The following is a 13,654-nucleotide window of genomic DNA, read 5'->3' as shown; positions in this document are numbered from 1 at the left end:
AGGGGGGAGTGATTCTACTCTTGGAGAACTTCCTAAAGGCTGGACAGCAAGGTCTCTGTAAAGGGAGGGTCCTTGGGGTCCATGACAGGCTCACATTGAAACCTTAGTAGAGAAAACAAATTTGTAGGCACTAAGCTTTCAGCTAGAGATTTGCCAATGTTAGTAATCTGTTCCAAAATAAGCTGCCATTATCTTCTCTAAGCACCTATTAAGCTGGACAGTTGTTTCATTCTCTTCAAGAATAATCTGGTCTTTATCATACCCTCTTAAAATCATTTTTCAACTAGATATCCCTAAACATAGTTTTCAGAATTTCTAATTACTTTACTGTACCCTTCCCCCTCCTAACATTCCAAGGTTTAAGATAACCTTTACTCTGACTTAAACACTTCAATATTTTCTCCTGTGTGAGAAATAGGTTTGGAATGTGAATTCTTGGACAGGGAACCTGTCCATCTTCTATCTCCCCAAACACCTTGTATATAGTAGACATTTTTTGTTGAATGAACTTACTCTAGGTCTTGGCAGGTCCACCTGTGAATATTGGTTACTCAGCAGATCTGTCAGAGGGTGTCTAGCAGTCAGGATGGGCTAGATTATGCCTTAATAACAAACCTTCATTGTATTGAGACACTGATTTAGCAGTCGTTTCTCACTCATACTACATGTCCTATGTAGGAGCTCTGCTCATCAGGCTCTCAAGGATCTAGGATGAGAGGTTTGATCTCCACATGTTTGTATGATCACTGTGGCAAGGAAAGGGAATATGGCAAATTGCACACTGGCTCTTAAAGGCCCACTCAGAAGTGACACATGCCCTTCTACTCAGATTTCTTCAGCCAAAGTGAGTCTCATAACTATGACTAACTTCTGAATCTATTCTAAACAAAATAGTGCTTGAGTAGTAACATAGTTTCCACCAGAAAAAAAATGTATCAGGAATTTGTAATTTTTTTGCCTGAATTACCTTGGCTCTCCCTAATTCACTTTGTAAGCGATGTACTGACCTGAATGCAGACACTTACACTGCACACATAAGTTGTAAAAAACCAAGACAAAGGTATGCAGTTGCAAAATGGCCATTTATTGCCTACAAGGAAAGAAAAGTGAGGGAGAGAAGGGAAGTACACAGGTGCAAGGAAACAAGCATATATTTAGCCCTATACATCATGTGTGAGCAGTACCCAATCTCCAAAATGGAAAAAAGTATTTTGTCATCTGACATAATAGTTAAGGTTCTTAAGCACCTCCCTTCTGAGCTGCCACGGATTTAAAAGGCAGGACTGCTTTGTTTAGTCAATGTTCACATTAATGAAAAAATACTACCACCCAACTGTGTCCTTTTGCACACACATTTTGTACAGTGTCTATTGTGAAAAACATCTTAGCTGAGCAGCTTGGTCAAGATTCAGACCTCATCAACTGTTTAACTGTAATAAATAGAAAAATAAATCAGCTGGTGATTTTGTCAAGGAGAATGTGTTCAATAAGAGTAGAACCACTTTCTCCAGGGATGACAGAGTGTTAAATGATTAGAACACTACAGAACCAATCTATTAAACATTAAACACTAGTAAGCTACAATTATATGGCACTTCATTAAATCTAATTTTAAGAAAAGCTTAGATTTTAAACTGATTAGAATACAATCACAAATTGATTTAGTGCTAGAGTTTTTGGGGTTGTTTTTTTTAGGACAAAAGCAAAATAAATACGCAACGCAAAACAGATTTGTTTTGGAATAATATCAATAGAAACTACCAAGTATTCAGGGGGAAAAATACCAAAACAACTTGCTCAGTTTTAAACTCATGTGCTTTGCTTTCAACCATTAATTTAGTTACAAAAACACTTTATAGGCCACAGAATGACTCAAACGTATGCAAAACAATCAATTTAATGCCAAGTACTGAAAATAAATGAACCCTTCCCAATTCAAATGGTAAACTGAGCCAAAGAGGTCATCTCATGGACAATGAGTTGGCACTTGTTTTATAGTCAAAGAAATCACAATAGAAGATACAAATTAATCCATGGTGAATTTGACCAACACCTGGTCCTTTCAGAGAGAAAAGGTACATATACACTCTTTCTCTTAAACAAACAGACTCCGTTCATACCACCCCATTAGAGATAAAAGCAAAATTGAAATGTTCATCTTCCTCAAAATATTCCAAGTGCTCAGCTTCTCCTAGATGAAAGAATTGCTTGCATTTGGACAACTGTACGAATGCCCATAGTGCACTTCTCAGTGCTGCTGGTGTTTAAGAAATTTGCCACACATGACACAACAATTTCAGATCCAGTGTGCAGCAACACAGCCATCCAAAGCCTCCCCCAAAAGTTGGCAGAGCACCGCTCAGGAATTTCACAGGTAAGGGAATATATTTTTAGCAAGTTAAGCAGAGAAAGGACAATACAATTTCTGCATACACACCCAGACTATTGTATCACTTACTGCATCAAGATTGAAACAAGTAGCAGGAAACTAAGCCTATTCAGTAGGAAGCAAAGCCATTATTTGACACATGAGCGCTGAGCCAATCCTGTGAGTTAATTAAACAAATGTGGTACATATAACCATTGATAGCTTGAAAGAAAACAGTCATATACCAGTAATTAGAAATTAACACAAAACTGAAATGAGCAAGAAAGGACCACTTCTTATGCTTCAGAGTTAAAAGTAACAGACATACCAACAGGGAAATTATCTAAATTCAGGGAGATTGTTATAAAAAAATAACTAAACTATGCCTTCTGAGTTTCTGAAAGCTGAATGTACCAACCCCAAATGAATCATATCACTTGGCATTTGCATATCCTTTTCGTAATGTGATTTATTTCTGATGACACAACTTCTAATTTCAATATAATGCTGAATTTATACTTATGTTCCATAAAAATTAACATTTAATAGGCAGAAATGTCCTTATTTCATATGTTTTGAAAGTAAACACTATTTTACTCAAAAACTTCCATTGCTTGAATAGCATAATCTTTGTTGAATAAAACCTCAACATGCTTGTTTTCCTTTGGTTCCAAGAATAACCCAAGCCTAACCAAACTTATGCAAAAAAAAATTACTAACTAGGTTAATAAAGCTTGCTTTTGCTGGTGTCTCCCTATTTCTGGCTGTAGGACCTGTGATTTAACAGAGAAACTTACATAAAGAGGGAATTTGGTTAAAACAAGAAACATGCATGCACCCCCTTACCACCTTCTTAAAAAGAAATGTTTGAATTTTTCCCCCTTTCTTTCTGTGGATCTTATTCAGAACACCCTGCAGTATAGGTATAAGTGTTTTCTCTTTACCCTTAAGCTTTAAGGTGATACTTACACAATAAAGATTTACATATTCTGTAAAATGAAAGATGCTCTTGGCATCCTGTTCTTTAACAGAGTACAACTTTGGTAAATAAGCCAAGGTATAGATGTACTAATTTACTTATGCTTGAATTCAAATTTGGTGATCATGATGCTATTAAAAATTTTAAATCACCCAAAAGCAACCATAGTATAAAATTTCTCTTCTGTGTACAATTTCAAAACTTTAGTTGAAGTTCTTGGCTTAGAAAAATATTCTAATTTCCCTAGTTAATTTGTCTACCTATAATTCAGGGCTCTACAAAAATGATACAGTTCAAAAGGAAAGGTTAAACAAATCTTTTACACACATTTAGAAAGACGATTTTTTTTTTAAGAAGAGGGTAGGTGGGAAAGAGACTGCCTTACCAATGTGAAAATTCACATTTCTGTCAAAATATAATCATGGATGAATGCTATTTTGAAAACGTGCCATGAAGTCTTTGCTTGCTAGAAACCATTATTTTTATGGCCTGCCAAAGGTATCAGAAACTAATGATGTTTTCTGGGACTGAAGCTACTAATTAGTCAATGTGTTTTACAAAGCTATTAAAATCCCTCAGAAACTCAGAATATAAGACCTTAGAAACAAGTAAGTATTGGGACACAGTTGATTTTTATTGCTAGAACATCTAGCCTTGAATTAGAAATGATGAACCATATGTCTCTGGTTGTATGAAACACATTTGACCTATTTTTTTCTTGTGCTTTCTCTATGCCCTGCTATTTGATTTGAAAGTATAGATGGCATTAGTGATTTTTAGAAACTTAGAAATTTAACAAACTTAAATTTTCACCCATTTAACTATACCTAGGAGATACAATTTTTAAACGGATCACAATCCATTTGCCCATGTTCCACTTTTAATGTGCCACATCCTCAATTCTAATAGAACCCACCATGGAATCAAGTGATACAAGCCTCAGATATCGTTCAACTTTCTCCTTGCTTCTCTGGCATTTAATATATAACTTTAAGACACCAAAGAAAAGGGACAAATTAGAAATGAAGCTTTATATTTCTGCACACTACAACACTAAAACACAGTGGCTTCTTTAATACATTCACACAGGATGCTTATTAGCAAAATTAAATATTTGCCTATGAATACCAGAAAAGTAATCTGAAAACAAAGAATTTGGAACAAGGCAAATGGGAGGGGAAAAGCTGGTCTCAGAACCCATTGTGCCATACCTGACTTTAACATGTGATATTCAAACAGCCGTTCACACGCCTTACATCAAGGAAATGAAAAACAAAAACATTCAGCTACATTGTACAAAATTCTTTTTACATAAAACATCATAAATTTTGAACAGACTTACTATATCGGAATTCTAAAAAATTGCCTATAGAATGGTGCTGGGATTCTGTTCTCTGCTTGCTTTTAGGCAGTGCTGTTGCTTAAAAGTTGACACCAGGCACAATATTTTAAAACAAAGTCAACAAGCAAGGAGCAGTAAGTGGACTTGAGCCTTTCCCAGATGTCAGTCCTGAGGATGCTGCGATATTCCCCATCACGATGTGTAAAGCTATGAGGCGGATACTGATGCCTGAGAAAGTGGGTGACTTCACATGCACTTGCATGGCTGCTGTAACGGCAAACAGTGTAGTTTTCCTTTCCTCAAACAACACTGTTTTAATAAATTTAAAGAACACTCCAGTTCTTAGATAAATACCAGAAATCATTTAAGTTAAAAAAAAAACACATTAGCACAATCTAAAAATGCCCAAATTTTCCTTTATCTTCAGTTAAAATATGCAGCAGCTCAATGGCATAAAGCTTATTAACTTATTCTAAGAACTAGAAAGCATATGAGCATAAATATTTTATCCTCACTGAATATATACCATATGTCATTCACCTCTTCCTTTTTTGGCTTGTCACTGCCAAAGTTCCAAATGGCATGGGTTTTAACAAGACAATACTGAGGAGAGCAGCATTTCTGATCATCTGAATTGGCAGCTCAAACAAATACCACTCCTTTTACAAAGGTAACAGAGGGTGAAGGGTATGTGAAGGTTGGGCAGTGGGCTGAAGGGAAACCGTGCACATGAAATTTGGGTCACCATGCCCCAAGTAAGTGTGCCACCCAAAACATAACACAATTACCTACTTCAACAAAGCAACTACCAACATTTATTAAAACCACATTAAAAATACACAGGATAATGAATGGTCTGAAAGAGTGCATTTGGAAGCAGAGAGAACCCAATTACACACCTTCCTGCAACAGAGTGCCTCGATCATACACAAAATAAACTTAAGCTGTTTACAATGTTTCCCAAATTTTATTTTCCCTCTACATTTAACTATTAAAAAAGTTTTTATTAATAAATGGGCTCCTCTGTGGTTCATATACAATCATAAGTGAACTTTTAAATTCCATTTTATACAAACATCTCAAAAAATATTGGGAGTGAAGTATGGTAGGAAATATTGCTCACATTGCTAATTAACATGCGTATATGAAAGGAGGAAAATGTTTTGTTAAGTGCATATACCTCCAGAGCAGAAAACCCACCCAAAACAAAAGGTTTAAAATAACACATACAGTAGCTGATTACAAAAAAAGGTAATGTCCACAAAATTAAGTTTTTCATGCTATTCTACTTTCCAGTACTATACTTCAGGTAATCAATTTGCATGGCTAGATGTTGAATGCTTGAGGTATATAAGAAGGGATACCTGCACATTGAGGAAAATCTGTCATCTTAAGGGTTGTCTCTTTGTGTGTTTGTTTCTTCTGATATTTTAACATTTTTAAAAGAATATTTTATTTACATCAAATTTCACTCAACTACAATGACATTCCAATTTTAATAGATGACAAACAATGCCTCATCACTAGGCACTTTTAAAAGGGAGTTTAGGCTTTACAGAAACCTTCTGATGCAATCCCATATGTGGTATCACATCATCCCACCACCCTCATCCCATTAAAATTACCCTTCAGGGAAATATTATATTATATAGCCTGATTTACTATGGAAGAAATTAGTATGAAATAACCAAAGGAAAAGCATCATTTAAGACTAATAAAACAGCCTAAGATGTCAGGTTTGAAAGAGGAGACTAATCGTATACATTTAAAACTAATTAAATAATTTAAATTTGACTTGTACTTTATATATTAGTGAGACACAAATATAGGCTATTTTATTTTAAAATTTCATTCACATAATGGAAAATTTCTTGTTTATTAAAAATATCACATTTTGAGACTAGAAACAGTAAAGTGCATGAAAAGTTTAAAATATAAATTCAGAAAACTTTTATAGCAGCAAAAAAGCAGAATAAAGAAAAACTTAAAAACACAGACACAACCTTTTCCTGTTACTGTGCCATAATTAACATCAAGTAGCCAACCAATTTCCCCCCCAGAAAATGATATTATCTTCACTGCCTCTTGAGTCACAGATTTTCAACTCGCCCCTCATGGGCAAAAAAAGGATTCCAACATATCTAAAGAACATCAACAGTTGGGAATAAACCAGTAGCTTCTTAATTCAACCCTGACAGACAATAGAAACAAAGATTTAAAGCATGTAATGGCCATTTGGCAACTAGAGTCAGGAAAAATGATCCAAGGTTTTCAATTACTCCCTGTCTCTTTCTCTCCCACATTCTTTCTACTGTTGCCCCCAAAAGCCAAAACCAATAGCCACTTGACCTACTTTGGGAAACACATTAAATACTTGGACAGCTTTCCCCTTCTAAAAACTTTGATCAGGGCCATTTCATTCAGTAGTTATTTTTTACTATTCCAGCAAAAATGACATATATCATATAATACATTTTTTTTTCCAGCACAACCGGGCAGAAAAGGGTAGATGAGAATAATGGAAAATACTAGACACTAATTTTGTGGGCTTCCTAAAAATACCAAAAATTCTATTTTCAAAATGTGTGGCAGTAAAAATTACCTGCTGTTTCCCTATAAATAAACTGGAGAGTCGGGCTTAAAATTAATACTTCCAATAACTAAAAGGGGAACAAAATTCAGAGTGATTCCTCAAAAAAAAAAACCCCACACAAAACAAACTAAAAAATGTTTGCCCAACAAACTGTCATATGCAGTTAACTGTTTGATTTTGAAAGCATATTGTGCAACCATCTTTAATTTCTCAATTTTTCTTATGGCTAGAGGCTATATCATAGTTTATGTACATATCTAGTAAATGTAAATGCGTTGTTAATGTGCAAATGACTTTGGGAGCCAAAAATCAGCTTGTTATAATGGAAAACAGAAATTCAAGAAAGTTTTCCCTGCAAGGCATACCATTAAGTTTAAAATCTTACATTGCTTTTAAAATTTGCCTTTTACAAAAATGGTTGGCTCATTTGAAATCATTTAAAGGAAAGTATTTGTTTTAGAAAAACAAATACATTGTTGTTGGGCCTCAAATTGGTGATTTATCAATTATGAATGCTGACTCAATATAATATGAAGAAGGTCAATTTTAAAAACATGTTACAAATTAAAAATTTGGAAAGAATAATACTTTGGTTCCAGCTCTAGTGCCAAATGATGCCAATATGCACAAAAATGTACAAAATCTTATAGCAAACACATAATGAAAGGAACCTGAAGAAGCAGCTTAAGGATGGCCATACTTCACTCCTATATACTTTGATTTACAACTGTACAGGTCCATAGCAATAGATCCCCGTCTTTGCGGGGCAGTACTCCACTACCTCCGATTAGGCAAGTGAACACCATTGACAAGAGGCAGGAGTGGAGGGTGGAGTTCAAGTTGTGTTAACAGTGAGAAGTGGTCTGAAGGGATGTGTGGGTGTGGACACCCAGTGATGTTGTTCTCAACCAGCCATTGAGGATCTAAAGGCCCCAGGACACCAAGCACGTTCATATGAGTCTTGGAATAGAAAATGTAGTCAATTACGCCCTGAAAAGAGATTGAAAGTTGGGAAAAAAAGAGAAAAACATATGATTAGAAAAAAGAAAAACTTAATATATATAACAACAATCCATAATTTGCAAAAGCCAAATACCTGAGTGACCTGTATGTCTGGTTGTCTTGGCAATGGGTAAAATAATGCTCAAGTCTTCAGTGGGTTATTACATGAAATAAAAGTGGCACAATAGGGAAACATAGTACCCTACTGAAATAAAGTCTTACACTTGTGTATAAATGATAAGCAAACTGAGGAGCTAAGCACACCAAATTATGTTTAGACATAATTTTAGAATTTGCTTGCTTGGGTTAGTAAAATCTAATATATCAGTATAAGCATTATGGAAATTGCAATAATTCTAATAGCACAATAAGTAGAAAATAAGGATCTTTATATAAAATGCTTATATAATTAATGAAAAGGTATCACTCAGATCAATTCCTTTATGATAACTGGAATTATTTTCAATTATTTGCAGCACATCAAAATATCCAAACACATCTGAAAGAAGCCATAGGAAAGCATGTTTTCCGGTTTGCTAATCCTAGTTCAGCTTTCCCCTATTTGGACATACATACAAAATACTTCATGCAGTTAATTGCTCTAATTTGTTCTTTAGTTTAGAATACTCATTTTCACAATTCCTGGTATACTCTAAATTCTGGATTCCTTCCTGCCTAACAATACCTTAGCAAAAAATATTCAGCAGGGACCATATGTATTACTAGAGGCCCAGTGCACGAATTCGTGCATGGGTGGGATCCGGCTGGCCCGGGGAAGGGCCACAGGCAGTTGGCCAGTCAGCCCTGCACCCTGGTTGAACTCCCAGTTGAGGGGACAATTTGCATATTAGCCTTTTATTATATAGGATTAGTAGTGTTTCTCAGAGTGTGTCTGATCAGTAAGTTTCAAAACTATTGTGCTCTTCACTTCCAAGCTCTTTCTATGAAGCCAGTATTACCCTAATTCCAAAATCAGATAAAGACGCCACAAAGAAAAAGAATTACAGGCCAATATCCTTGATGACCAATAGATGCTAAAATCCTCAACAAAATTCTAGCAAATCAGATCCAGCATTACATCAGAAAGATGATACACCATGATCAAGTGGGATTTATTCCGGGAATGCAAGGATGGTACAATATCCACAAGCAATAAATGTACATCACATAAACAAATTGAAAGACAAAAATCACTTAATCATATCAATCAATGCAGAAAAAGCATTTAACAAAATCCAACACCCTTTCGTGATAAAAACTCTCAGCAAAGTGGGAATACAGGGATCACACCTCAACATAATAAAAGCCTTATATGACAAACCTACAGCCAACATCTTACTGAATGGGAAAAAACTAAAACCATTTCCCCTAAGAACAGGAACAAGACAGGGATGCCCACTTTCATCACTCTTGTTCGATATAGTACTGGAAGTGCTAGCCATAACGATCAGACAAAAAGAAGAAATAAAAGGCATCCAAATTGGAAAAGAAGACGTAAAACTATCCTTATTTGCAGATGACATGATACTATACATAGAAAACCCCAAAGACTCCATCAAAAAACTACTAGACCTAATAAATGAATTTGGCAATGTAGCAGAATACAAAATTAATGCCCAGAAATCTATGGCCTTTTTATACACCAATAATGAACTCACAGAAAGAGAAATGAAAAAAAAAACCCCATTTACCATTGCACCAAAAAAACTAAGATACCTAGGAATAAACTTAACCAAGGACGTAAAAGACCTGTACTAGGAAAACTACAGGACATTGAAAAAAGAGATAGAGGAAGACATAAACAAATGGAAGAACATCCCATGTTCATGGATAGGTAGAATTAACATCATTAAAATGTCCATACTACCTAAAGCAATCTACAGATTCAATGCAATACCAACTAAAATACCAACAGCATATTTCAAAGATCTAGAACAAACTCTCCAAAAATTCATCTGGAATAAAAAAAGACCCTGAATAGCCACAGCTGTCCTGAGAAAAAAGAACAAAGTTGGAGGGATCACAATACCAGACATCAAACTATATTACCAAGCCACAGTTCTCAAAACTGCCTGGTACTGGCACAAGAACAGACATATATATAGACCAATGGAACAGAATAGAGGACCCAGAAATTGACCCAAGCCATTATACTCAATTAATATTTGACAAAGGAGGCAAGAGCATACAATGGAGTCAAAACAGTCTCTTTAATAAATGGTGCTGGGAAATTTGGTCAGATACATGCAAAAAAATGAAACTAGATCACCAACTTAACACCATACACAAACTCAAAATGGCTAAAGGACTTAAATGTAAGACGAGAAACCATAAAAACCCTACAAGACTCCATAGGCAGCAAAATTGCAGGCATATGTCGTAGCAATATCTTTACAGACACAGATCCTAGGGCAAGAGAGACTAAGGAGAAAATAAACAAATGGGACTACATGACAATAAAAAGCTTCTGCACAGCAAAAGAAACCATCAACAAAACAACAAGAAAGCCCACTGCATGGGAGAACATATTTGCCAATGCTATCTCAGATAAAGGTTTAATCTCCAAAATTTACAGGGAACTCATACAACTAACAAAAGGAAGATAAACAATTACCTTAGTTTGCTAATTTTGACATGACCAAGACCAAAATAACAAAACCGTTCCTTAACCTTACTTTACCACAAATAAAGAAACCTACTTGAATCCACGAGCCACTAATAACTCTAAGTCCAAATAGTCAAATGATATTAGTACAATGAATTATCCCTTCATTTGGTTAATGCTTACTTTTGCAGTAACATTTTAGAAAAAAGCTTAACAAGGGTCAGAATGGTCTTACTTTTCTTTACGAGACTACCCTTTTAAAATATTCTCAATTACTTATGTCAGATAAAACCTTTTATATTCTATCACTTTATTAGACTGTCATTATGCACATCAGCTGCTAGTGAGAATCCTTTGCAAACTCAGAGAAAAATGGTAGACACTACAGAAAGTAAGATGAGGTGTTTTTTCCAAATTATTTAATGTTCTTATGAAATCTACTAGTACAGGGCTGACCCTGGTTAATAGGATCACATAGGTTTTAGATGTGGATTTCTATGTTACAAGATCTGTATATTGTACTGTGTGCCCACCACCCAAAGTGAAATAAGATGTATTTAACTGGAGGCATCATTTGTAACTATTCTCTTAGTAAAAGCTCTTATCAAAACACTTAGCAAGGTCATGTCTGTGAATCTGCCCAAATATTGTACATATCCACATACTATAGGCCCGGGGCACGAAATTCGTGCACGGGAAGGGGAAGGAGGGAGGAGGGGACTCCCCTCAGCCCAGCCTGCACCCTCTCCAATCTGGGACCCCTTGGGGGATGTCCAACTGCCGGTTTAGGCCTGATCCCTGGGATCAGGCCTAAACCGGCAGTTGGACTTCCCCTCACAATCCAGGACCGCTGGCTCCTAACTGCTCACCTGCCTACCTGCCTGATTACCCCTAACTGCCTCTGCCTGCCGGCCTGGTCGCCCCCAACTCCCCTGCCCCCATGCCAACCTGGTCACCCCCTACTGACCCCTCCCCCCCCCCGCCAGCCTGGTAGCCCCTAAATGCCCCCCCCACCCACCAGCATGGTTGCCCCTTACTGCCCCACCTGCCGGCCTGGTTGCCCCCAACAGCCCTCCCTCTGCCGACCTGGTCGCCCTTCACTGCCCCCCCTTGCCAGCCTGGTTACTGCCAACTGCACCCCCTGCCGGCCTGGTTGCCCTTCACTGCTCCCTTCTGCCGGCCTGGTCACCCCTCACTAACCCCCCTGCCGGCCCTGTCACCCCACACAGCCTGCTGTTCAGTCGTTTGGTCGTCCCTCACTAAGCCCTCTGCCGGCCCTGTCGCCCCGCTCAGCCTGTTTGGTCGTCTGTTCGGTTGCGATGGCCCTGGCTCTTTATACATATAGATATTTCATAATTTAACACCTGACATAGGAAAACTATCTTTCTTTTCATTAAACAGTTCAGGCACTCCCTTAGATTTAGGGTGGGAAGAGCAGCAGCAGAAATTATGAATTAAGCTGTTTATTTAACTTATGGACTAAAATGATTTGATACCCCCAAAATTCATATGTTAAAATCCTAATGCCTAATGTGGTTTTAGGAGGTGGGACTTTGGGAGGTGATTAGGTCATGAAGATGGAACCCTTATGAATGGGATTAGTGCTCTATAAGAGACCCCAGAGAACATTCTTGCCCTCTCCGCCATGTGAGGATATAAGATACAGCTATCTGCAATTCAGAAGAGGGTCTTTATCAGAACCTGACCATGCTGGCGCTCTGATATTATACTTCCAGCCTCCAAAACTCTGAGAAATAAATTTGTCCCTGTATAAGACATACAGTCTATGGCAGTGGTTCTCAATCTTCTGGCCCTTTAAATACAGTTCCTCATGTTGTGACCCAACCATAAAATTATTTTCGTTGCTACTTCATAATTGTAATGTTGCTACTGTTATGAATCGTAATGTAAATATCTGATAAGCAGGATGGTCTTAGGTGACCCCTGTGAAAGGGTCGTTCGACCGCCAAAGGGGTCGCAACCCACAGGTTGAGAACCGCTGGTCTATGGTATTCTGTTATATCAGCCCAAACTCACTAAGATGCCTGGTCTAAAAGTAATACTCCTAACTGTTTACCCTTTTCAAATCAGTTCTAAATTAAATGAATCTGAGTTCTAAGTACGACTTTTCTACATTTCTAACCTATTCAAGGGACTGAGAAAGTAAACAGATGCTAAATCAAGTAAACAAAACCTAACACTCCACTGATGCAATGGTTGGATACTGCATTTGGATCTGTTATTTAATGCTAATCACAGGACATTTTACTATTTTCCATTTCCTACCTGTTTTTACTAATTGCTTTCAATATTGGTATAGAACTAATTATTCCCACAGATTTTTATAGCTCTCCTTCTTTCTCATCCTATCCTACATAACCAAACAGCAAACACTCTCTGAGCCATGTACTCTTGGTTCTTTAACTATACTTATTTGGGCAATGTAAATGGTTCAATAACATTTTTTATTTAAAACATATGTAAGATCTTTTGAAAAACATCAACAAAGGATTTAAAAATAACTCAGATGACTGAGGAAGATGAGTAATATCTCAAATTTTGTTTCTCTAATTTTAACTTTATGAACAAGGCACAAGTAACCTTTATGGAAGCCTAGAGGAGATAGAAATGATTGGTCTTTTTACCTAAACAAATACCAAAACAAGTGTAGAATTAGTAACACTTACTTTGGGGAACTTTATTTTAGGTTTACTAGGACTGTGCTGGCAGAGATGTATCACAATCTGTGTCTATGTATGTGTGTT

General features: G+C 36.7%; 1 protein-coding gene across 3 annotated transcripts in view; it reads right to left on the bottom strand.

Annotated features, from left to right (window-relative positions):
• Positions 1 to 1,063: 1,063 nt before the first annotated feature.
• CNOT6L (CCR4-NOT transcription complex subunit 6 like) overlaps positions 1,064 to 13,654 on the bottom strand; it is a 120,500-nt gene continuing 107,909 nt past the window's right edge. For all 3 annotated transcript variants that reach the window (XM_070394363.1, XM_070394357.1, XM_070394348.1), the window contains one exon: positions 1,064 to 8,272. In XM_070394363.1, the coding sequence (XP_070250464.1) occupies positions 8,060 to 8,272 (213 nt within the window). In that variant the 3' untranslated portion in view covers positions 1,064 to 8,059. The remainder of the gene's footprint in view (positions 8,273 to 13,654) is intronic.

Source organism: Myotis yumanensis, unplaced genomic scaffold (genome assembly GCF_028538775.1).
Source record: "Myotis yumanensis isolate MYYU_CA2020_CCGP unplaced genomic scaffold, mMyoYum1.0.hap1 SCAF_1, whole genome shotgun sequence".
Lineage (NCBI taxonomy): Eukaryota > Metazoa > Chordata > Mammalia > Chiroptera > Vespertilionidae > Myotis > Myotis yumanensis.
Note: the sequence above shows the minus strand (reverse complement) of the source record. Positions and strands in the feature narration are given on the sequence as shown.